General features: G+C 44.2%; 1 protein-coding gene across 1 annotated transcript in view; it reads right to left on the bottom strand.

Annotated features, from left to right (window-relative positions):
- Positions 1-23,175, bottom strand: part of TMC7 (transmembrane channel like 7) — a 59,052-nt gene that overhangs the window by 28,497 nt on the left and 7,380 nt on the right. Inside the window, exons 2-5 of the mRNA XM_055561670.1 lie at positions 13,074-13,317; positions 12,064-12,212; positions 8,981-9,148; positions 5,370-5,452 (exon numbers count right to left, since the gene is read on the bottom strand). Of these exons, the coding sequence (XP_055417645.1) occupies positions 5,370-5,452; positions 8,981-9,148; positions 12,064-12,212; positions 13,074-13,317 (644 nt within the window). The remainder of the gene's footprint in view (positions 1-5,369; positions 5,453-8,980; positions 9,149-12,063; positions 12,213-13,073; positions 13,318-23,175) is intronic.

Below are 23,175 nucleotides of genomic sequence, written 5' to 3' on the forward strand. Positions count from 1 at the left end.
GTCCGACTCTGCGCGACCCCATAGATGGCAGCCCACTAGGCTCCCCTGTCCCTGGGATTCTCCAGGCAAGAATACTGGAGTGGGTTGCCATTTCCTTCTCCAGTTGTAAGACTAACACATCCCAATTTCAAAACTTACAACAAAACCACACTAACCAAAACAATGTGATACTAGTATAAGAATAGATGTATAGGTAAATGGAATAGAACTGAGTCCAAAAATGAAACCCATACATCCACGGTCAACTGATTTTTGATAAGGGCAAAAAGAAACAGTGCTGAGATAACTGGACATGCACACATGCTCAGTTGCTCAGTCGTGTCCAACTCTTTGCAATCTGCCAGGTTCCTCTCTGGATAGCCACATGCAAAAAATAAAATAAAGCTGAGCCCCTGCTGCTGCTGCTGCTGCTGCTAAGTTGCTTCAGTCGTGTCCGACTCTGTGCGACCCCATAGACAGCAGCCCACCAGGCTCCCCGGTCCCTGGGATTCTCCAGGCAAGAACACTGGAGTGGGTTGCCATTTCCTTCTCCAATGCATGAAAGTGAAAAGTGAAAGTGAAGTTGCTTAGTCCTGTCTGACCCTCAGCAACCCAACGGACTGCAGCCTTCCAGGCTCCTCCCATCCATAGGATTTTCCAGGCAAGAGTACTGGAGTGGGGTGCCAGTAACTTCTCCGAGCTCCTACCTTACCCTATATGTAAATTTTAACCTAAAATAGACTACAGGCCTAAATATAAAAACTAAAGCTATAAAACTCTTAGAAGAAGATAGAGAGTTAAATCCGCATGATTTTGAATCTGGCAATGGATTATTAGATATGACACTGAAAGCACAAGCAATAACAGAAAAAAGAAACTGGACTTCAGAAAAAATAAAAACGTTTGTGCTTCTAAGGACACTATCAAGAAAGTGAGAAGACAATCCAGAGAAGAGTAGAAAATATTTATAAATCATGATAAAGTATTTGTATCTGTAATATTTGGAGAAGGAAATGGCAACCCACTGCAGTATTCTTGCCTGGCAAGTTCTTTGGACAGAGGAGCCTGGAGGGCTACAGTCCATGGGGTGGCAAAGAGTCAGCCATGACTGAGTGACTGAGCACAGCACATCTAGAATATTCAAAAAAAACTCGTATAACTCAACAATAAAAATACAGATAATCCAATTAACACTAAAAAGAGAATCCAAACAGACATTTATTCTAAGAAGATACACAAAAGACCAATAAGCACATGATCAACACTATTCATTAGAGAAATGCAAATCAAACCACAAAGAAATTCCACCGCACACAAACTAGGGTGACTATAATCAAAAGGCCAGGTAACAGCGAGTGCTGGCAAGGACGTAGTAGACACATCAGGAGACTTATTCAGTGCTAGCGAGGATGGAAAGCATACAGCCACTGTGGAAAAGTCTGGCAGTCCCTCAAAAAGTTAAACATCTGATCCGGTGATTTCTATTCCTCAAAGAAGTGAAAAGATATGTGCACACAAAATCTCAAACATGAATATTTTTAGCATCACATAATAGGAGAAGGCAATGGCAACCCAGTCCAGTACTCTTGCCTGGAAAATCCTATGGACAGAGGAGCCTGGTAGGCTGCAGTCCATGGGGTCTCACAGAGTCGGACACGACTGAAGCGACTTAGCAGCAGCATTCATAATAGACAAAAGGTGAAAACCATCCCAATGTCCATTATGACTGTATAAACAAAAAATGCAGTATTTCCACACAATGTACTCTTACTTGGCCACAACAAGGAATCAAAGACTGACAGATGCTCCAACATGCATGAACCTTAAAAATTTGCCAAGAAGTTAGAGACAAAAGATCTTGTATTATATGATTCCACTTATAAGAAATGTCATGAATAAGCATTTCATAGAGACAGAAAGTAGATTAATGGTTGCTTAGCACTGATTAGCGGAATTGGTAGGTGATAATGGGTACAGGTTTCTTTTTGAGGTGATAAAAATATTTTAAAATTGATTGTGGTAATGGCTGCATAACTCTATGAATATACTAAAAACCACTGAATTGTACACTTTAAATTGGTGAATTGTACAATATGTGACTTGTACCTCAATAAAGCTATTATCAGAGAAAAATAAAACAAAACAACACCCCACCTCGAAGCCCAAAGGAACCCTATGAGAAAATACAGCAGAGAAAAGTCCATGACTCTTACTGTGGGAATAAATGAGTTCACCTCAGACTCCTCCTTGAATAGCAAGGATAGACCATCCTAGGAGAGTGAAGAAGGAAATACACAGAGAACAGAAATAGTAAACGTAGCAACTAGATGTTCACTATTGTTTAGAAAGGGGAAAATGGAAACAATCTGAATGTTCATCAATCAGAGACTGGCTAGATCATGAAAAATCCATATTGTAGAATATTAAGAAGCCCATATAAGTGCATAAGAAAGGTCAAGAAAGCAATGAACCATGGTGTGAAGGGATTAGTGGTCTCTGGGAAGAAGTAATTTTATTTTTCACTCATTAAGTCTTATATTTCTTATGAAAACCATGTATTCTTATACTGAATAGTTAAGTAAATTTTTAATAGGAAAATAAAAGATTTAGAAACACAAGACTCTATCTTTTTTTTGTAACTCTGGGGCACACAGGCCATAAAAACTTGCCCAACTACACAAAGCCTGTCTTTATTGCCCTGGGTTGGTATCAGGACTGTCTTCAATCAAGTAGCGTAACAGGACAAAGGTCCACTGGGCCCGGAAAATAATTTCTCTGGTGTGATCATGAGCTTGGCTCAATTGTTTTCAGCAAAGACAAGCCACTGCTTAATCTCTGTGGCCAGCTCCCTCCTGGGCCTATTTAAATTTAAATTTACATGTGACAGGATAAAGGTTACTAGCTAAAGCTACTGTGGTCATCATATTATAATACATAAATGTATCAAAAGGTTGTACATTCTCAAGTGTATACAACACTGCATGTCAATCAGATCTTAATTTTTAAAACACACACACAAAAGATGTAAGAATGCTACTTACTTGCTATGTTGAAAACTGTGTCTTTTAGTGACTAAATGTGACAGGCATACTCTACTACCTTAGTGAAGATTTTAAAACCACAGGACAAAAGATGGTTGTCAAAGTGCTACATGCTCAATATGTTCAGAATACTTTTATTTTAGTCAACGCATGGGATGTCAATTCTGTAATGCGTGTAGAAAAGTTTTTAAAAGTCAGTGTGAGAGAAGTTTGTAAGACTGCTACAGACTTGCAACACACATGGAGAAATGAATCCCAGTATTTCCACGAGTGGACGTGACAGTCGTTTTGTAAGACATATAGAAATATTAAAAAACACTTGTAAGAAATATGTTAAAGTAGCATGTGCTTACTGCATAGAAAATCCTGTAGCATGAGTGGATGCTCTGCTCATTCCATAAACACGAACAGAAGTGTTTAAAAACACATGGAAACTATGTGTAAGTGTGCTACTTGCTTGCATAGGTGAGAACAGTGACATCACAGGGAATGTATGTGATAGCCATTCTGTAATGTGTGTAGAATGGTTTTTAAAACACCTATTGAAAAGAAATAAATTGAAATTGAAATGAACAATAAAATTAAATTAAAATTCAATTTCTTGGTCACAGTAGCCATGTAACTCAAGTACTTAAGAGTTAGTGGCTGTCAAATTTCACAGCATAGATTCAGAACATTCTCATCGCTATAGAAACTTCATTCTTTGGGGCAGGGCTATTTTTTATCATGCGTAATTTACTGAACATTTATGATCAAGTGCATCTAAGTCTCCTATAAAATCTTTTCTATGATGAAGATGATCATGGTGTGCGGAGCTCCACAAGGAGAAACTTCTCTTGTGGGATATGACCAAATCAAACGGGGCTAACCGCAGTTCTGGGATGTGATCTCACCCGCATTTACCTCGGGTGAGTCACTGACTTGCCTCTCCTTGTATAGCTTGCAAGTTTCAGCTTTCCAGTTTGCACAGTGGACATTTTAACACCCACCTGACAATTCCTCTCAGTTGTTCTAAGGAGAACATGAAAGCAGAGATGTAAGAACCACTTTTTCAAAATTGAACGTGGTGGGCAAATTTGAAGCTTTCTATTTGTTAATTTAGAAATGTTCGATGACATGGCATTTTAATATCAGTAACCTTCAGAAAGATATTTTAATATAGTTGTGTTTTCCATGGGGTCGCAAAAGACATGACAATTATATGTTGTCCACTTAGTGACTAAACAACAGTTTTTAAAAACAGGTAAAGGAGTGGTTCTCAATCTGGGGCAATTCTGTGCCCCAGGACACATCTGGCAATGTCTGGAGGCACGTTTGGTTGTCACAGCTGTGGGGCTGCTACTGGCACTGAGTGGAGGGAAGGCAGGATGCTGTGATGCCCCCCAGGGCACAGCACAGGCCTATAATACAGGAGCATCAGGTCCAAGGCTGAGAAACCCTCTTCCACAAGGCAGAGACAGCCACTTTTCATGGGCACTCTTATTTGCTGGAAAAAAGTGGGATTAAAAAAATGAAAGCACACACAAAAAATAATTTTTTAGAGTCAAGAATAAAAAGAAAAGAAAACCTTTGGAACTATCATAGGAAGGATGACATTAATTCCATTTCAGAGCATCAGAGTTAACATGGGATTAACAGTCTTTCAGGGCTTCCCTAGTAGTTCAGATGGTAAAGAATCTGCCTGCAATGCAGGAGACCTGGGTTTGATCCCTGGGTTGGGAAGATTCCCTGGAGGAGGGCATGGCAACCCACTCCAGTACTCGTGCCTGGAGAATCCCCATGGGCAGAGAAGCCTGGCGGGCTACAGTTCATGGGGTCACAAAGAGCCGGACACAACTGAGCGACTAAGCACACATCACAACAGTCTTTTAAGAGATTCCATGGAACATGTCCGTGTGTGCACAGTTGTGTGTGCGTGTGCATGTATGTTGTGCACGTGTGTGCCACAAATCCTTGTGTGTGTAATTTCTGGGGAGAAGAGTCATAGCTTTCATCCAGGTGGTCTAGGACTACAAAATCTTAAGGTTTTTCAATGTCAGAGAAGTTAAACACATTCTATCTGGGTTTATATTCACTGAAGCTTCCGTCTACGGGGGATCTCAGATTTTGTTACAGGTCAATAAGAAGGCGGCAGGCATTAGGCAAAAGCCAAGGGCTGAAAGCGACAAAGCACTTTTCCTGTATATCTAAGCAGGGGGGATGAACATCATCCTCGCCAATAAGGTCACTGCAAATACTGTTTTTTTAACCAGTACTTGTCTCAACACTCATGTTTGACTCTCACTGCAGACATTCAGAAACCTATTTCAGTACTGAGGATCCAAATCTAGAATTATGTTAAATACTTACAGTGCCAGAAAGTAAGTCTATGATATAACTGTAAAAGTAAATGAGTCCAGAACTACTTATTGGATACACTGTGCATTGAATATCTGTAAAAAACAAAAACAAGAACATCAGTGGAAACAGCCTCAGTCTTTAGAACCTTATCATAATTTGTGTACATATGCATGTATATGTAGTCATATACAGTTATGTATGGCTGTGTTTATGAATCTATTTGCAACCCAAACCCCAGTGTACCAAGTACAATACCATTTTCCCCTTTCACTATTCTAAGTATCTAGGGATATATGTTTTTCTATACATTTTGTATTATAAGGGTCTATTACAGTACAAGTTTTCTGACTATATTGGCATTTTACATTTTGGAGTTCATGTTTGCACATGTTTTAGAAGATGTGGCTGATATAATTATTATTGCATTTTAAGCATATCCAATTTTAAAAGATCTCTACATGTATGTAAATTAACAAGCTGTTTCACTCTAAAAAAAACACATATTTACCTATATAAAACTGATCCAGAAATTTTTTGAACACCAATTTTAGTGACACTACATTGTGCTTGATCAACTAATTCACTTGCTTTGTATCAGTCAGCTACTGCTGTGTAATAAATAGCCCCAAGTCTCAATGACTTAACCTCCAAATATTTATTTTCTCCTTCAAGGTCTGCAGTTTGAGAACATGAAGCTCATTCAGGATAAGCCAGTATGGATACCAGGATCCCAGTTACATGGAGGTCTTCTCTGTATGACTCCACTCAGGGGACAGACTGGAGATGCAATGGCTATCTGGGGGGTGCTCTCTTCATGACTCTTCTTATAAGGCAGGACAACCACATAAAGCCATTTCAAGCTAAAATTCCATTGGACAAAACAAGTCACATAGCCAAGTACAATATCAATGGGGTCAGAAAGTATTCTTGGCCCACAGTGGGAGGTTCTGCAAGTCACAATTACAGGAGAGTGAAAAACTGGGGAAAATAATCCGATCCACGACCCCTTCTCTGGGCCTTAGTTTCCCCTTTGTTAAAATAAGCGAGTTGAATCAGTTTCTCCAAGTCCAATCCCAGCTTTTCTATTTTATAATTCTAATGTGAGTGCTTATTTATTCATTCAACAAACATTTCTTAGTTACTATGCATCAGGTAGATGTTGGAGATAAAATGATAAGTAGAAGTTACTGCCTTTGAAAAGCTTACCATCTAGCGGTAGAAAAGGCAAGTAGGAGTCAGGTGTGTGTAAGGTGCTCAATGGTTTATGAACACAGTATTAGAGTAAAGAGGAGGGAGATAGTCACTCTGTTTGGGAGTAGAGTCAGGAAGATGGAATGAGACAGCTGCTTCTCTGCTCATCACCCTGTCAAGCCTAGACATCAGCAAACTGTGGCCCGAGGGCCAAATTTGGCCAGCTGCCTCTTTTTGTCAGTACCGTGTTATCAGAACACAGCCGTGCTCATTCAGGACATCTGTCCACGGCCACTTTCGTGCCATCATGGCAGCACTGAGTAGTTGCAACAAAGACCGTATGGCCTACCAATCCTAAAATATTGACTACCCGGCCCTTCCCAGGAAGTGTGCCCAGGTCACGCTAGGCTTCTCATGTCTCCAGGATGCTGAGTTATTCTCATCTCTGAACCTTTGCAACTTCTGTTCGTCTGCATGAAGATGCTTCCCCAAGTTCTCCAGTGGCAGCCTTCTTGTCCTGCTGGGCTCACCTGTCTTCACAGAGGGCTCAGGGGACCCCTCCAGAGTCCTGGTGTCCAACCTCTCAGTACCTTATCCTTTCCCCTCCCCACAGGCAAATTCATCCTTCATATGCCTCTTCATGAGATCCCTTCCTAACCCCCACCCTTTGCTAGAGGGTACTACATGGACTCAGGTGTGGTAGCTCCTGCCAGGACCTGAATTAAGGGCTGGCACACAGCAGGTACTCAATAAGCACTGAAAGAATGAAAAAGGGAAGGAAGGTAAGAAAAGGAAGAGAGGGACTTCTGATCCTTTCCTGAAGGAACAAAGTCTAGTAGGTAAGTAAAAAAAAAAAGCATGCATGGGAGGACGATGTAGTCAAAGGAAATAATGAGAAAGCAGAGACTCGTGGCATCCACGCTCAGAGTCCAGCTCCATTTCCTCCAAGAGGGTGGCCTCCCTCTGTCCAAGGCCCTGCTCACAGCTGAACGGACCACTGAACAGGCAGTGGTGCCCAGTAAGACAGAATGGTTTTCTGTTCTTCTAGAAAGAAATAATACTAAATAAATAAATAACAGCTGCCATTTATTAAGCACTTTCCATGGGCAAAGTACTGTATTATCTTAATACTCATTTTAAAATTATGAGTATGGCTTAAATAATCATTACTTATACTTTAAAATTTTTCCATATTAAATAATATACTTTATATTATTGTTTTTAATTATTTATAATCTAAATAGTAAACATTTTTAATGGCCCAAGTATTAAATAGTATAGTTATTATCTGAATAATGAAACAACTGTCTCACTATTTATATCATCACTTTCTACAAATAAGGAAAATGAGGCTCAGACAGTCTAACCAACTAGTGGAGGTGGGCCTTGAAACTGAACCCAGAGTCTTCCCACAGCAGCAGGTGATATTCATCTGTGAAATGCACATATTAGGAAATGAGAATTCAGCATCAGGCATATAGTAGGCACTCAAAGAGTCAGTATTTCCACGTTATTCTCATTTGATTTTTAAGTGTAATAGAATTAAAACAAAAACAAATGTGATGCATGTACACCTGTGGCGGATTCATTTTGATATTTGGCAAATCTAATACAGTTATGTAAAGTTTAAAAATAAAATAAAATTAAAAAAAAAAAAAAAAACCTGTATAGCAAAAATGCTCATGTTAATAAAATAATATAATCCACATACAAAAAAAAAAAAAAATGTGATGAAGAGGAATGCTGAGGGCCACAGAAGTGACTCTAGAGGGAGTTTTTCTGGGGAAGGAGTCATGTGATAGAAGCAAAACATGTTGAGCATTCAGTAAGAAAACACACGCCCATTACTGCCACAGAGTCTGGCAAATTACTAGTGTTTAATGAATGGCAGCCTGAGCATCACCATTATGGGAAATAAAAGCCTGAAATAAAGTCACTGGAGTAGACTGTATTATGTTTACTAAGTATTCCACTTTCTACCCTTCACTGCTTCTCCCAAATGCCTTGCTGAATCCAGGAGTGGCGAGTGACTTGCACTGACTAGTAAGATGCGGTAAAAAGGATGTGTGTCATCTCCAGGCAGAAGCATTAGGAGCCAGCACATGTTTGCCACGACTCTTTTTTCTCTGGACATCGTGACTGCCAGTGGTCCGAAGAGAGGCTGCTCCATCAGCTTGGGCTCCAGAGAGAAGACAACGTGGAACAAAGGCACCACCAAACCATGATGGACACACAGTGTGAATAAGAAAGAAACTTGGTGGTTATCAGACACTGTGCTATGGGGTCATCTGTTTCCGCAAACAGCCTAGCCTATCCTAATACAGTCACCCAAGACTTGGATTATAAAGACCGCTAGAGAAAGCAGCACTGTAACTAGGTACGCAATGAAAAGAACACTCTTCATGGCAAGCCAGGCCTCTTACACTCACCCACGTCTTGAGATGGAATGAGAATAAAGCTGCTGTTGGTGATCTTGTATGTGGTGAGCAAGACTGGGAGCAAAACCACCATAAAGATGATCAGAAATATCACCAAATTCAGCAACACCAGAAATCGTAAGAAGGAGAAGTAGGACTGAATCCCAGTGCCAAATTTCCCTGGAAAAAAAGAAATTCAGAAATCACTGACCAGGAGTATGGCCCCAGTACCCACTGCAGGTTCGGTCAGCCACGGAGGACTGAACTGAAATTGGAGGATCTTGGTGGGGGAAGGAAGAATCATTTTATATTCTCCATTGTTGGCTTCAAGGCTCTATTTCCTAGTGATTTAAACTTTCACATGTAAATCTACAATCAATTATAAATTACTACTTTGAAATAGTGTGAGGGAGGGGTCAATATTTACATTTTCTCATAGGAATATCTAATTAACTCAGCACCATTTATTGAACAGGTGATCTTTTCCCTAGTGAACTGCAGTAGTACATTTGTAATTGACTATATACTTATGAAGGCTTCCCAAGTGGCTCAGTGATAAAGAAACCACCTGTCAAGCAGATGACATGGGTTCGATCTCTGGGTTGGGAAGATCCCCTGGAGAAGGAAATAGTAACCCACTCCAGTATTGTGGCCTGGGAAATCCATGGACAGAGGAGCCTGGTGGGCTACAGTAATGGGGTCGCAAAAGAGTCAGACATGAATTAGTGACTAAACAACAACAAATATATTCATGGACCTGTTTCTAAATTCTCTCTTCTGTTCAGTTGGTCTGTTTGTCTATCCTAGGACAACACCAGACTGTCTCATCACTGCAGACTTAAAATAATAATTGATATATGATGCTCTAAGTCTTAAAGCTCTCTTCTTCCTCAGGCATCCTTGGTTCTCTGCATTTCTATATAAATATTAAAATCAGCATATTTGTTTTGCACACATACATATGTGTGCAAAATCTGCTGAGATTCTTACCGAGATTTATACGTCAGTTTGAGAACAAGTGACATCTTTATAATATTGAGCCTTTGAGCCATGAACATGGTATGTATATAAGTTAATTTCTCTCAACAACATTTTATAGTTTTCTGTGCACAATTATTTCACACAGTTCTTTAGATGTATTCCTAGGTATAATGATACTATTGTGTAACTTATTTTTTAAATATTTGTTGCTGGTAATATAGGGAAGCCCTGGTGGCTCAGTGGTAAAGAATCCACCTGCCAATGCAGGAGATGCAGGTTCTGTCCCTGGGTTGGGAAGATCCTCTGGAGGAGGAAATGGCAACCCACTCCAGTATTCTTGCCTGGAGAATCCCATGGACAGAAGAGCCTGACGGGCTACAATCCATGGGGTCACAAAGAGTCGAACATGACTTAGTGACCAAGCACACACGCTGGTTTATAGAAATACAATTAGTTTTATATACAGCGGTTACAACTAGCACATTGCTAAATTCACATCAGTGCTAATAATTTGTTTTCTACAAATAAATCATGTAATCTGGAAAAAAAAAGACAAGTTATTTCTTCCTTTCTGGTCATTGTGCCTTTTTTATCTTTTTCCCCAATCATTGTACATTAGCTAGGACTTCTGAGATGATGAATAGAATCTGTGATAATTATCAACCTGATCTTCATTCTCAATCTTAAGAGAAAAGCTTTCAGTATTTCACCATTCATAGCTCAGCTGGTAAAGAATCCGCCCACAATGCAGGAGACCCTGGTTCAACTCCTGGGTAAGGAAGATCTTCTGGGGAACGGATAGGCTACCCATTCCAGTATTCTTGGGCTTTCCTTGTGGTTCAGCTGGTAAAGAATCCACCTGCAATGCAGGAGACCTGGTTCGATCCCTGGGTTGGGAAGATCCCCTGGAGAAGGGAAAGGCTACCCACTCCAGTATTCTGGCCTGGATAATTCCATGGACCGTATAGTCCATGGGGTTGCAAAGAGTTGGACACGACTGAGCGACTTTCACGTTCACTTCATTTCACCATTATATATGATGAAAATCTCCAGAAAGGTGGCCCCTTAACAGGAGAGGAAGCTGGGCATGATGGCTAAAACCTTGGGCTCTGAAGCTTCATTGCCTGGGCTCAAATTCTGGATTTGCCTTATCTTAGATAATGAACTAGGGCAAGTTTTTTAACCTGAGATACACAGATGATAAATGCCGACAGTACTTTTTAATTAAGGTATATACATTATTTTTTAGATACAGTGCTACTGTACCATAACAGACTACAGTATAGTGTAATCACAACTTTTATATGCACTGGGAAACCAACAAATTGTGTGACTCACTTTATTATTACTTATTGAGGTAGTCTGGAACCAAACCTGCAATGACTCCTAGGTCTGCCTGTGCTGTGCTTAGTCGCTCAGTCATGTCCGACTCTTTGTGACTCCATGGACTGTAGCCCGCCAGGTTCCTCTGTCCATGGGATTCTCCAGGCAAGAATACTGGAGTGTGTTGCCATTTCCTTCTCCAGGCATCTTCCTGACCCAGGGATCAGACCTGGGTCTGCTGCACTGCAGGCAGATTCTTCACCAACTGAGCTACTGGCAAAGCCTGGTCTGTCTGTACTTCATCCCAATTCTCACCACTATGGGGAAGTAAGTGTGTTCAGGGCCATGGCTGCCTCTGCAATCTGATAAGTCCTATTGAACCCCATCTTGCAATAATACTCTTAAATGCACAAAATACAAATGGTTATTTGTCCATATGATATCACAATATTACAAACTAAATTGGCAATAGACTAATACACGAATATCTTCATTAGTATTCAAAAACAAGACCTAGCGGCAGATCTAATTACTGCTGTAATTTCAAAGCCAAGATGAGCACACGAGCTATTCCCAGACAACTGCAACACGTAGAAGGGATGGGAAGACACCTTGTGATTTTCCCGGTGATGAAGACACAGGCTCTATTAGCCCTAACTGTGGTGTGCTGCTCGCATTCCCCATGGAAGGAAAGATGACATTTCAGCTGGAGGTGGGTGAGAACAAAGCCGTACTTTCTCTAAGGGCAGGCTACTTCTGCAGAGGAGCATGGGCAGCGTGGGCTGCGGTACCTTCTATGCTGCGAATGTCCTCCCGCCACAGCTCCAGGTGGGTCGTCATCTCGCGAGCCTTCTCTATGAACCTCTTCCAAGACTTGCTGCTATACCGTTTCCACTGGTCCCACTCAGACAGGTACTTCATTTGGGTCTCCTGAATGTCCCTGCATTAATAAACAAGCATGAGAATGGCAGGGTCCCCAACTTCAGCATCAGATCAAGCCCCTACCAAGAGGATGTGGAAAACCTGGAGCCCTCATACACTGCTGGTGGGAATGCAAAACAGTGTGACCACAAGGCAAAAGTTTGGCAGCTCCTCAAAAAGTTAAACAAAGAATTGCCATATGACCCAGCAATTCCACTCCTAGGTAGAGACTCCAGAAGAATTGAAAACAAGGTCCAAACAAAAACTTGTACACAAATATTCAGTGCAGCACTAATCACAGTAGCCAAAAGATGCTAACAACCTAAATCTCTATCAAAGGATAAGTGGATAAACAAACTGATATAGCCACACAATAGAATATTATTCAGTCATAAAAAGGAAGTACCGATACATGCTACAACTTCAGTGAACCTTAAAAACATGCAGCTAAGTGAAAGAAGTCAGACACAAAAGGTCCTGTATTATACGATTTCATTTACATGAAATATCCAGAATGGCAAATCTACAGAGATAGAGAATAGAATAATGGTTGGCAGGAGCTGGGGGTTAGGGGGAACAGAGTGACTGCAGAAAGCAACGCGGCTTTGGAGGTTGCAGAGCCGTAAGACAGAAAGAGCCTGGGTCCCTGAGTGACTGCAAAGTCTCCCCTTGACCTCAGCCCAGGACCTTTATGTGAGCAAGAAAAAAATTTCTAGTACGCTGAGATTTTATGTGTGTGGGTATCTTTGTCATAGCAGCTTAGCTTATCCCAAGTAATAAACTTAATTATGTGAACTCATCAGGAAATGTATTCTATGCCTAAAAGGCCCCCTTTCCCAAAACAGACATCATATGCCCTCCAGACGGCGAATGGACAAACCTTAGTCTCCGCTTCTCAGAAATGTTCAGTGCATATTTTCGAATGGATTGGCTATCAAGGTCTTCAGTGAGTTCTCCCTCCAGTTGGAAATTGTAAGAGTCTGTTGGCTTCAGCAAAGTGCCACTTTGCTTGTCCCGGGAAAGGATGGTTGTCCTCTTACGAGCAATGGAGCGGTAACTTGGCAATTCTTGAAGGAAATTCACAGGTGGAGATGAAAAGCAACTGGAGTCCAAAGAGAGGCTCTCTGGGTAAGAAAGAAGAAAACCATCATTCTCCCCAGTGAACCTGGGAGCCAAAAACCAAAACTTACTTAGGACACTTGGATCTCAGAGACCCTAACTAAACCTCACAGACACTCAGGAGCCTAGGGCGCTGACCAAAGGACTTCTTAATTATTTTATTTACCAGGATGGTATTCAAGCTCAGGACAATAAAATCATCTGCAAAAGGGTTCACTTTAAGCAGACGTGTTTGCAAACATGCTTTACATTACATGATACTTGCATTCTAGTGTTTGGCTGCAGCCACTTGCTAAGTGTGAGGTTTGGAGTAACCCAACCTGCTTTTCATTTGTCAAATGGGATGCATAGTGACAAGAACATCATTGTCAACAACAACAACAACAATAGTAATAGGGTTTATGGAGCATTTCCTATGCACCAGGCACTGTGTTAAGAGATTCACACACACTCATGGGATGTGGACTGGCCTAATGACCTGCCTGGACCAACAGAATGCAACAAAAGTGATGCTGTGTCAGTTCTAAGTCCAGCCTCAGGAGGCCTTGCCGGCTTCAGCTGCTCTCTGGACCAGCTGCTGCTTTGTGAACAAGCCGGAGCTAACCTGCTGGAGGTGGAGACCAGGCAGAGAGGGGATGATTGCTCCAGGCCAGCCTACACAGCCTACAGTTGCTCAACTGACCACTGATCCCTCACACATAGGGAGGCAGGTACTATTATCATCCCCATTTTGCAGATGAGAAAACAAAGTCACTCATGGTTCCCCAACCCCTTGCCCAAGTCCTCAAAGCCCTGCACAATCTGACTCCTGCCTGCCTGCCAGCTCCTCAGGCCCTGTGCCCTCCAAACTACATTTCTTAGGATCCTTCATACACTAAACTGGGCCTGATCCCTCTTCCTCAGGGCCTTTGCACATGCTGTTCCCTCTGCCTGGACAGAATCTGCTCCATCTCTTAGCTCTTACTTGAAAGTCTCTTCTCGAGGAAACCATCCCTGCCTCACCGTACTTCTACTGTTACATATTTTCCCATACACAGTAAGCCCTTGACAGCACTTACCACAATCTATAACCTTGTATTTATTTGTATGGCTATGTGAGCACGTCCGTCTTGCCCCGTGGACTCTAAGTTCTTGGAGGGTAGGGACCGTGATGATTTCCTCACCATTGCGACCCAGGACCCAGCGTAGTAGTTCAAGGAAATACTTGGCTCAGAGCAGTTCAACACTCACTCACTGATGGATGGATGAGAGGATGACATCTGTACTTTGCCTGTGCTTAGAAAGTGTGTTGGTGGGGAGGGGAGCTGCAAACAGAGCCAGGTCTGCCTACTCAAGACTCTATTCACGCTGCTCCATCAGGTCATGGCTGGAGGCCAAGTTTCGCTGTGCCCTGTACAGCAGTCCACGGAGGGAGAGCTTTCCTTTTGGAGGCGAGGAATGAACACCACCATCAGGGTGGATTTTATGCCTGATCTGATCCTAACTGGGGAAGACCATCCTGAATGGAGACAGGACATGGAAGGAGGAGGTAGGAGGCATCTGTAATAATAAGCAATTCCCCCGACAGGCAGCAAAGCTTCTTTGGATTTGAATCCAGGATCTGTCAATTATCAGCTGCGTCTCTGGGAAAGTTACTTAAATCTCTCTGAGCTTCAGTTGCCTCACCTCAAAAATGAATTCATTCACCAAGTATACCTATCGTGTGTCAGATGTGGAGCAAGGGATACTGAAGTGAACAAAGTAAACATCTGACTCACACGACACTTGTTTTCTAAGGAGGGGGCATAGCAAGATCAGACAATACACATGCAATAAATATGCCAGGAAGTGTGTGCGTGCTCAGTCACTCAGTTGTGTCTGACTCTTTGCAACCCCATGGACTGTAGCCAGCTATGCTCCTCTGTCCATGGGATTTCCCAGGCAAGAATATTGGAGTGGGTAGTCATTTCCTCCTCCAGGGGATCTTCCTGACTCAGGGATCGAACACTTGTCTCTGTGCTTCCTACATTGGCAGGTGGGTTCTTTACCACTAGTGCCAGCTGGGAAGCCCATGCCAGGAAGTAATGAGTGCAAAAAAAAAAAAAAAAAAAAAAGAGTCAGGTAAGGGCACAGAGGTAACAGGCAGGGTACCTTGTTTTTTTATAAGATCGAGTCAGGTATGGCTTCTCTACTAAGGTAGCATTTAAGCTGAGGCTAAATGGAGGGATGGTATGTATACCCTGTGGATACTGGGTGAAGGGAATTCTGGGAGAGGGAAACAAGTGCAAAAGCCCTGAGGCAGGGGTGTGCACGGTGTGTTTGAAGACGAGGACAGAGGCCTGGGTGGCTGGGGAAGAGTGAATGAATGGGAGCCTCACGGGGTCTTTTGCTGGAGGCCCCCAAAGAGCCACACCAGCCCTCTGGGGTCCCCTCCCCTTGAATCTGGGCTGGATCTGTGACTTGCTTTCACCAAAGTTGCAACAGAGGTGACACTCTGCCAGTTCCAGACTCAAGCCTTAAAAGGCCTGGAAGCTTCTACCTTTCCCTGCTGGCTCAGATGGTAAAGAATCTGCCTGCAATGCAGGAGACTCTGTTCGATCCTTGGATCAGGAAGATCCCCTGGAGAAGGGAATGGCTACCCACTCCAGCATTCTTGCCTGGAGAATTCCAAGGACAGAGGAGCCTGGTGAGCTATAGACCATGGGGTCACAAAGAATTGGACATGACTGAGCAGCTAACATTTTCACTTGTGCTGTTGGGAGCCTGGGGCTGCTGTGTAAGAAGTTCACCTGTGCTGCGGGCACAACCATGTGGAGAGAAAGAAGCTGCAAGCCTCCAAGGAAGACAGCCAAGGAACTGGATGACAGCGAGAACCAAGGTCCTGGCTTATGAACCCAGTGAGCCGGGGTCCCCAGCCCTCCGGGTCATCCCCACCATGGGCGTGAAAAGGCCACTGGATGCTCAGAGCCAGCAGACATGACACACAGCTGAGCAAACTGTCTCCTCTGTAGCCTGTTCAGTTCCGGATGCACAGGATCAGCAGAAAGATTACAATGGCTTAAGCTATCACGTGTGGCGCAATCTATTAAGCAACAATAGGGAGCTGGGACAGAAAGAGTAGAAAGCAGGGGTCAGAGGTGGCTGGGCCAGACCAGGTCAGACTCTGTGGGCTGGGCTATGACCTTTCGATGTGGCAGATGGGCAGTCACCCAGGGTTCTGGGCCAAAGCATGTTGTGATCTGACCACATTTCAAAGGGTCACTCTGTAGGCTTTGAGGCTAAGGACGAGACCCATCACAGGAGTGCCAGCTTATGAGAATCAAAGGCGATCAAGCAGATAGAAACACTGAGCACAGCCCGGCACGCAGCAGGCTCCGTCAACGTACTTATAGACAGCAGGGCACTGGGAGCGGAGGACCGGCCAAGGCTTGATCCAAGCTGGAGTCTGACGGTGCAGAGCTGTAATCGTCACCTCTCTGATGCGCGTGTTCACACGGTACAGCAGCTGACCCACTGACGATGACACAGACACGCGTCTGGAGCCCTGCCAGTCGCCAAGTATAAGCCTGCGAATCCCACTCAACCTTTCACTCCCAGGCCCCCGCACTCCCTGAGGGTATGACAGACTTCCATAAACTTCCATTGGTAATGTGGTCCCTAAGCAAACACGAGGGGCGGTGTGGGAGTGGACTGAGGGCTACGGAGTCCAAGCCCAGCTGGAGGCTGCTTCTCCCTCTGGCCAGCAACAAAGGGCTGTTATTAACCAGAACAAAGGTCTTTGCATCTGGAGGGGGATACTCACTGAATATTCAGTGACCACGAGGTCAGGGACCCAGGGCTGGAGCTGGAAGCTGACACCCCAGCGGAGACAAAGACCATCTCTGAGTCACTTGTTTCTCATCTCAGGAACAGGGGATATAATACCATGATCTCATCGAAGTGATCATGAGGACACATTTACCAACAGCATAAATAATACTGGCTCGGAATATTTGAACTATTGGAAGTATACAATATGTATCACCACAGTCAATTCTCTGAGCTACTCTTTGAACAGAATTGTCCTATTTTACAGATGAAGAAACTGAGGCTCAGAAGGCTAGGTGTTTTGCCACTCACACAGCTGGAAGTGCTGAAACTAGGAACCTCTCACGTGGCAAAGCTATAGGCTTTACTAATTTGAAAATACTTCATAGACACTACAATGCCATACAAATTAACTATTGGATTATTCTTGCATCCACACCACAGGAAGGATACATCCTGTCCACATTTCCCAACAACAGTCTCTTGTGGAAAATTCTATTTTCAAAATGGCCAGTGATTCCCTGGTGGTCCTTGGAGTAGGACCCTGAGCTTCTACTGCAGGGGGCACAGGTTTGATCCCTAGATAGGGAGCTAAGATCCCACATGCCACAATGTGACCCTCCCCCACAAAGAAAATCCAAAATGGCCATCATTGAAGAGGAATGCTTTTTTCTTTTCAGACATCCCTGGAAGTTCTCCATCTTCAAGTTAAAAAAAAAAAAAAAATTCACAACCTTTGGACACAGGCATCATTTTTATAGCTGATCTACCTAGGACCACATACTTTCTACAGCATGATGTCACTGAATTTCTTATGCCAACCTGGGGGAGGTGCCCTGGCTTTCTTCAGGGACCTGAGGCCCAGAGAGATGGCAGCTTGCCCAAGGCTTTGATGCCAAGACAGATTCCTGGTTCTACCGCTTCTTAGAAAGGCAGGTAGCATCACCTCTCCTAGCCGTGGATTTCTCGTTTGAGAGGACAAGAATGTCTCATGAATGTCAGATGTTCTCTTGAGCTGATCGTTTAAGCCTGTGGTGTGTGGGCTCCTTGATGACCATTTGCCTGGGAGGGGGCGCATGTCTCAGATACTGGGGTGCCCCCATCTAGGAAGCTCTAGAATCTATTGGCCACTGGAGCCAGATTTCAGCAAGTAGGTGGTTACTTAGGTGGGAGGATGGCCAGATAATTACAGGGGATATGGAGGCAGGGGCAGGTATAACAATGCTGTCCTTCCAGGTTAAGAACAAAGTTAGCCTCTTTGAAGCTTAGAGCAGTGTCGTGCTCACAGAAAGCCCTCCATCTGAAGAATGAATGAATGAATGGGCAGAGGCAGGCACATCTAGAGAGCATCTTCAGGTCCCAATTTCCCTGGCAGCTCTTTCCATAGGACACCAACTCCTACCAAAGGGCACAAACATTCCCAGAATGTGGGCACAGGCCAAACGGCACTAAAACCACCACCACCTCCCTCACGAGCTTGCCAAAAACCTAGCCCGACTGGATGGGTCCTGGCTTCCCTTCAGGGTTTTTCTTCCCTCAAAAAAACATGGGAACTCTAGGAAAGAAGGGACCTTCTGGGTCATCTGGTCCAGGCAACCTGCCAGTTGCTGTGGGAATCAGTTCTGTTTGATACTTTGTATGGGATCCCTCTCTGGGTGGGACCCCAGGCTGGGGCCCGGGGCTCTGGAGATGATGAAGTTTTGCAGACTTGCTTCCTGCCTGCAAGAGCTTTCCCTCCCTTCTCCAACTGGCACGTGTCTTCTAAGTGTCCAGCCTACTACATCCCTGTCATTATCCCATCCTCCTCCCTAAGGATTTACCTGCATAGTCTCTGACCCTTTCCCTCCACCATTAGACTGTGACCTTCATGAGCAAAGGGACCTCATCTCTCTCCTTTACCACTGAGTCCCCAGGTTCTAGCACAGAGCCTGACTCACAGTGGATGCTTAATAAAAATCTGTTAAATTAATGAACGCAAGCATAAATTGTGAATAAATGAATTTGGTACTGAGGATACAGGCAACATTGGCTCACCCATCAGGCAGATCAAAGTAAATATTTAGCATACCACCAACACAGGGGCACCAAAATTGAGAAAAAGATCTAAGGAATTTAAGCATTTAATATTATTTTCTTTAGACATGATTTTTTTTCACAACTGAAAAAGTTAGCAAGAAGTATTGAGATGTTGACCACACACCGCTGGCTGCTGCTGTTTAGTCACTAAGTCATGTCTGATTCTTTGCAACCCCATGGACTGTAACCCACACGGCTTCTCTGTCCATGACATTTCCCAGGCAAGAATACTGGAGTGGGTTAGCCAGTGATCAAACCCGTGTCTCCTACATTGACAGGCAGATTCTTTACCACTGAGCCACCTGGGGAGCCCCTGACCATATATTACATCCTTTTCTATTTCAGATACTTTACATAAGCCAGCCCTATTAGACACATGCATATACACTCAGTTTTTGATGTTACCAATAAGACAATGCAGACAACAATTTCAGGGTTTCTTAGACTTATTTCCACTCATGTCTATGTGTGTGACATTGTTTTTATTTTGGATGCTAACTGGGGCTAGGCATCTGGATAATCTGCCCAATAACTGGCCAGCTGCCAAAGGTTCTTAATGCAGGGGCTCACGGTCCAGGGGGTCTGGTCAAAGCTGCTATGACATCTCCACCAAGTGCTCCAAAACCTCCAAGGCCAGGGACTCATCATGGCCCTACTTCTGGCAAGGCCACCCACCCACCCACCCATTGAGCCATTCACTCACTCACTCACTCAAAAAGATTTACTGAGCAATTGCTATGTGCCATGCACTGTTCGAGGACTAGGACGCAGCCTTGAAGATGACTTTAAGAACTCTCCCTGCCTCTGGAGGAAATAGACAATGAAATTTATTAAGTATATTTCAAATTGTGATAGATGCATGGAGAAAAATAAAGATGGGCAAGGTAGACATAGACAGAGAAGAGCAAGTACAAAGGGCCTGGAACTCCCCTGGTGGTCCAGTGGTTAAGAATCCGCCTTTCATGCAAGTGGACACAGGTTCGATCCTGGTCGGGGAACTAAGATCTCACATGCAACCAAGTCTGTGTGCTGCAATGAACGATCTTGCATGATGCAATGAAGATCCTGCATGCTGCAACTAAGGCCCAGCACAGCCAAATAAATACATAAACATTTAAAAAAAAATTTACAAAGGCCCTGGGGCAGGACTGTGGCTAGTGATTTCAAGGAACAAGAAAGGCCAATGTAGCCGAAGGAGAGTCTGCAAAAAGAGAGGAATGGGGTAGGAGGTTGGGGAAAAACAAGCTTGCCCACATAGGGCCTGTGGGGAATGGTGTTACCATACTTGGGTTACGGTGGGAACTGAGGGGGATTCTGAGCAGAAGAATGACATCATCTGACTCAGATTTAACAGGATCTCTCTGAGCAGCCCTGTGGCTATTTTTGTACTTGAGCTACACAGGTCAGTCTGGCTGTATCCCATGGCAGAACATCACGTATCAGGTCACATTGTCCTGCAGTGATGGAATTGTTCTATAATTGTACCGTTTGATATGGTAACCACAAGTGGCCACTGCATAACTGAAATGTGGCTGGTGAGACTAAGGAAATGAATTTTTAATTTTATCAGACTTTATTCGATTTACACTTTACAGCCACATATAGCTAGTATCTGGGCTTCCCTTGTGGCTCAGCTGATAAAGAATCCACCCTCAATGCGGAAGACCTGGGTTCAATCCCTGGGCTGGGAAGATCCCCTGGAGAAGGGAAAGGCCAACCCACTCCAGTATTCTGGCCTGGAGAATTTCATGAACTGTATAGTCCATGGGGTTGCAAAGAGTTGGACACGACTGAGTGACTTTCACTTCACTTCACTTCATAGCTAGTAGCTACCGTATGGAACAACACAGAGGGGCCTCGTTCATAGGAGTCCAGAGTCTAGTCCGAGAGGGGAGGGGCCAGGGCCTTGAGAGCTTCCTCTGTCTGCTAGACTTGAGAACTGCAGGGCAGGGAGGACCTGCATGAGTCACACCACTGGGCACCTGGGTGGGGCACCTGGGGAATGACTGGATCCAAGGCTTTATGACCAGACAAGCAAACAGCCTTCAGGAGCAGTGACTAACTGCTCAGGGCAATCGGAGTCATGCAGGCCCCAGAACCCAGGTCTCCTGGTTTCCAAGCTTGTAGAGCATCCCGTGGGCTGTCCACAGAGCAGTTACTGTGATCCTGTCTGTCTAAGGAGGTGACAAGACCAGTCGGAGGTTAAGTACACTGGCTCCGTAGCCTGCTGCCTGGATTCTAACCCCAGCTCCACTTGCTACCTGTGTGACCTGGCAAGTTTCTTGACCATTCCATGCCTCAGTTTTCCCACCTGTAAAATAGGGGCAGCAGTTCCCACCTCACATAGCCATCTTAAGGATTAAATGGCTATTGTATGTCAAGTGCTTAGAAAAGAGAACAGCAAAGCTTTTCTGTAAAGAACCAGATAGTAAATACTATTCACCACACAGTCTCTGCTACAACTATTCAACCTGCCACTGCAGCAGCCATAAATCCATAAATGAATGTGCATGACTGTTTTCTAATGAAACTTCATAAAAACAGGTGGTGGATCAGACTAGGCCCATGGGTTGCAGGAGACTCAGGTTCAATTCCTGGGTCGGGAAGATCCTCTAGAGATGGAAATGGCAACCTACTCCAGTGTTCTTGCCTGGGAAATCCCATGGACAGAGGACCTCGACGGGCTACATGCGGTCGCAAAGAGTCAGAAATGACTTAGCAACTAAACAACACAACAACAGTAGTTTGCAGACCCCGAGCTGAGAGCAGTGCCCAGCATACTGTGCTATGTACTTGAAGCCAGGACTCTGGTTATTTACTGATGAATTTAATGTAATCTGCAGTCGGGGGAGGAGGTCTTCTTGCTAAGGATTCCCTATGTAGAATTTATCTTCCTTGGCTAGGACCTCTCCAAAAATGATTTCCAACATTCCTGAAAGTGACAATATCCACATTCACCTTTACTGAGCATTTACCATGTGCCATGATTATGTCAAACCCTTTACATAGTTATCTCCTGTGACCCTCAGGATGGGCTTTTCTTACATTTTGCTCTCATTTTGCAATACAGAAAGTTCAGAGAAGACAAGAGCTTTGCCCAAGGCTGACTTAAGGTCTGAACCATGAGGGTAAAGACCTCAGCGTGTCTTACTCACCCTTATACCCCTGGTGATTAGCATGGGGTTGGCTAAAAAAACATGTCACAGATACACAGATACAGCAGCTCTAGATTAGCAACATTAACTTCCTCCTGCTTCAGTAGCTTACCAAGTAACTTCTCAGGGCCTCAGTTTCCAGGGAGGTAAAATGGGCAAGTGATACCACCTACTCGATGGCATCACTGACTCAATAGCATCACCGACTCGATGGACATGAGTTTGAGCAAGCTCCGGGAGTTGCTGATGGACAGGGAGGCATGGTGTGCTGAAGTCCATAGGGTTGCAAAGAGTCAGACACGACTGAGCGACTCAACTGAAACTGAATACCACCTACATTGAGTGGCTGTAAGGAATTCCAGAAAGTTATACATGCGAGTCCCAAATTCAACTGCTAAGGGAGTCTGCCAGACCTTCAGGAACCGGCTCCGGCTTGCTGCGCTCATCCCATCTCCTCTCCAAGCTCCAGCCCGAGGCCTCCTCAGATGCACGCAGGTCCTCCCCACCTCTGCCCTCTGCTCCCCTCACTGCCCCTCTTGAACACTCTTCCCACCTGTTCTTCCCACTCACCTGCACTGGTTCCTCCGCATCCCTGGACCCCAGCTCAGTGGTCCCTCCTGGAAAGCCAGCAGGCAGCCGCTCTCCTCTCTATACCATCACCTGTTTATCTCCTTCTCAGCAGCTATGCTTAGCTGTCTCTGACCCTATTTCCCTCTGTTTAGGGTCTCCCCTGTTGGATTAGAAGCTTCATGAAAGCACGTCCCTCGCCCGCCTCTTCCATCACTGGGCCCACGCCTGGTACATGCTTTTGGCTCAGAGTCAGTTTCTGGCCTCCTCCTGGGAGGA

Source organism: Bubalus kerabau, chromosome 23, assembly GCF_029407905.1.
Source record: "Bubalus kerabau isolate K-KA32 ecotype Philippines breed swamp buffalo chromosome 23, PCC_UOA_SB_1v2, whole genome shotgun sequence".
In the NCBI taxonomy this organism is placed as follows: Eukaryota; Metazoa; Chordata; class Mammalia; order Artiodactyla; family Bovidae; genus Bubalus; species Bubalus kerabau.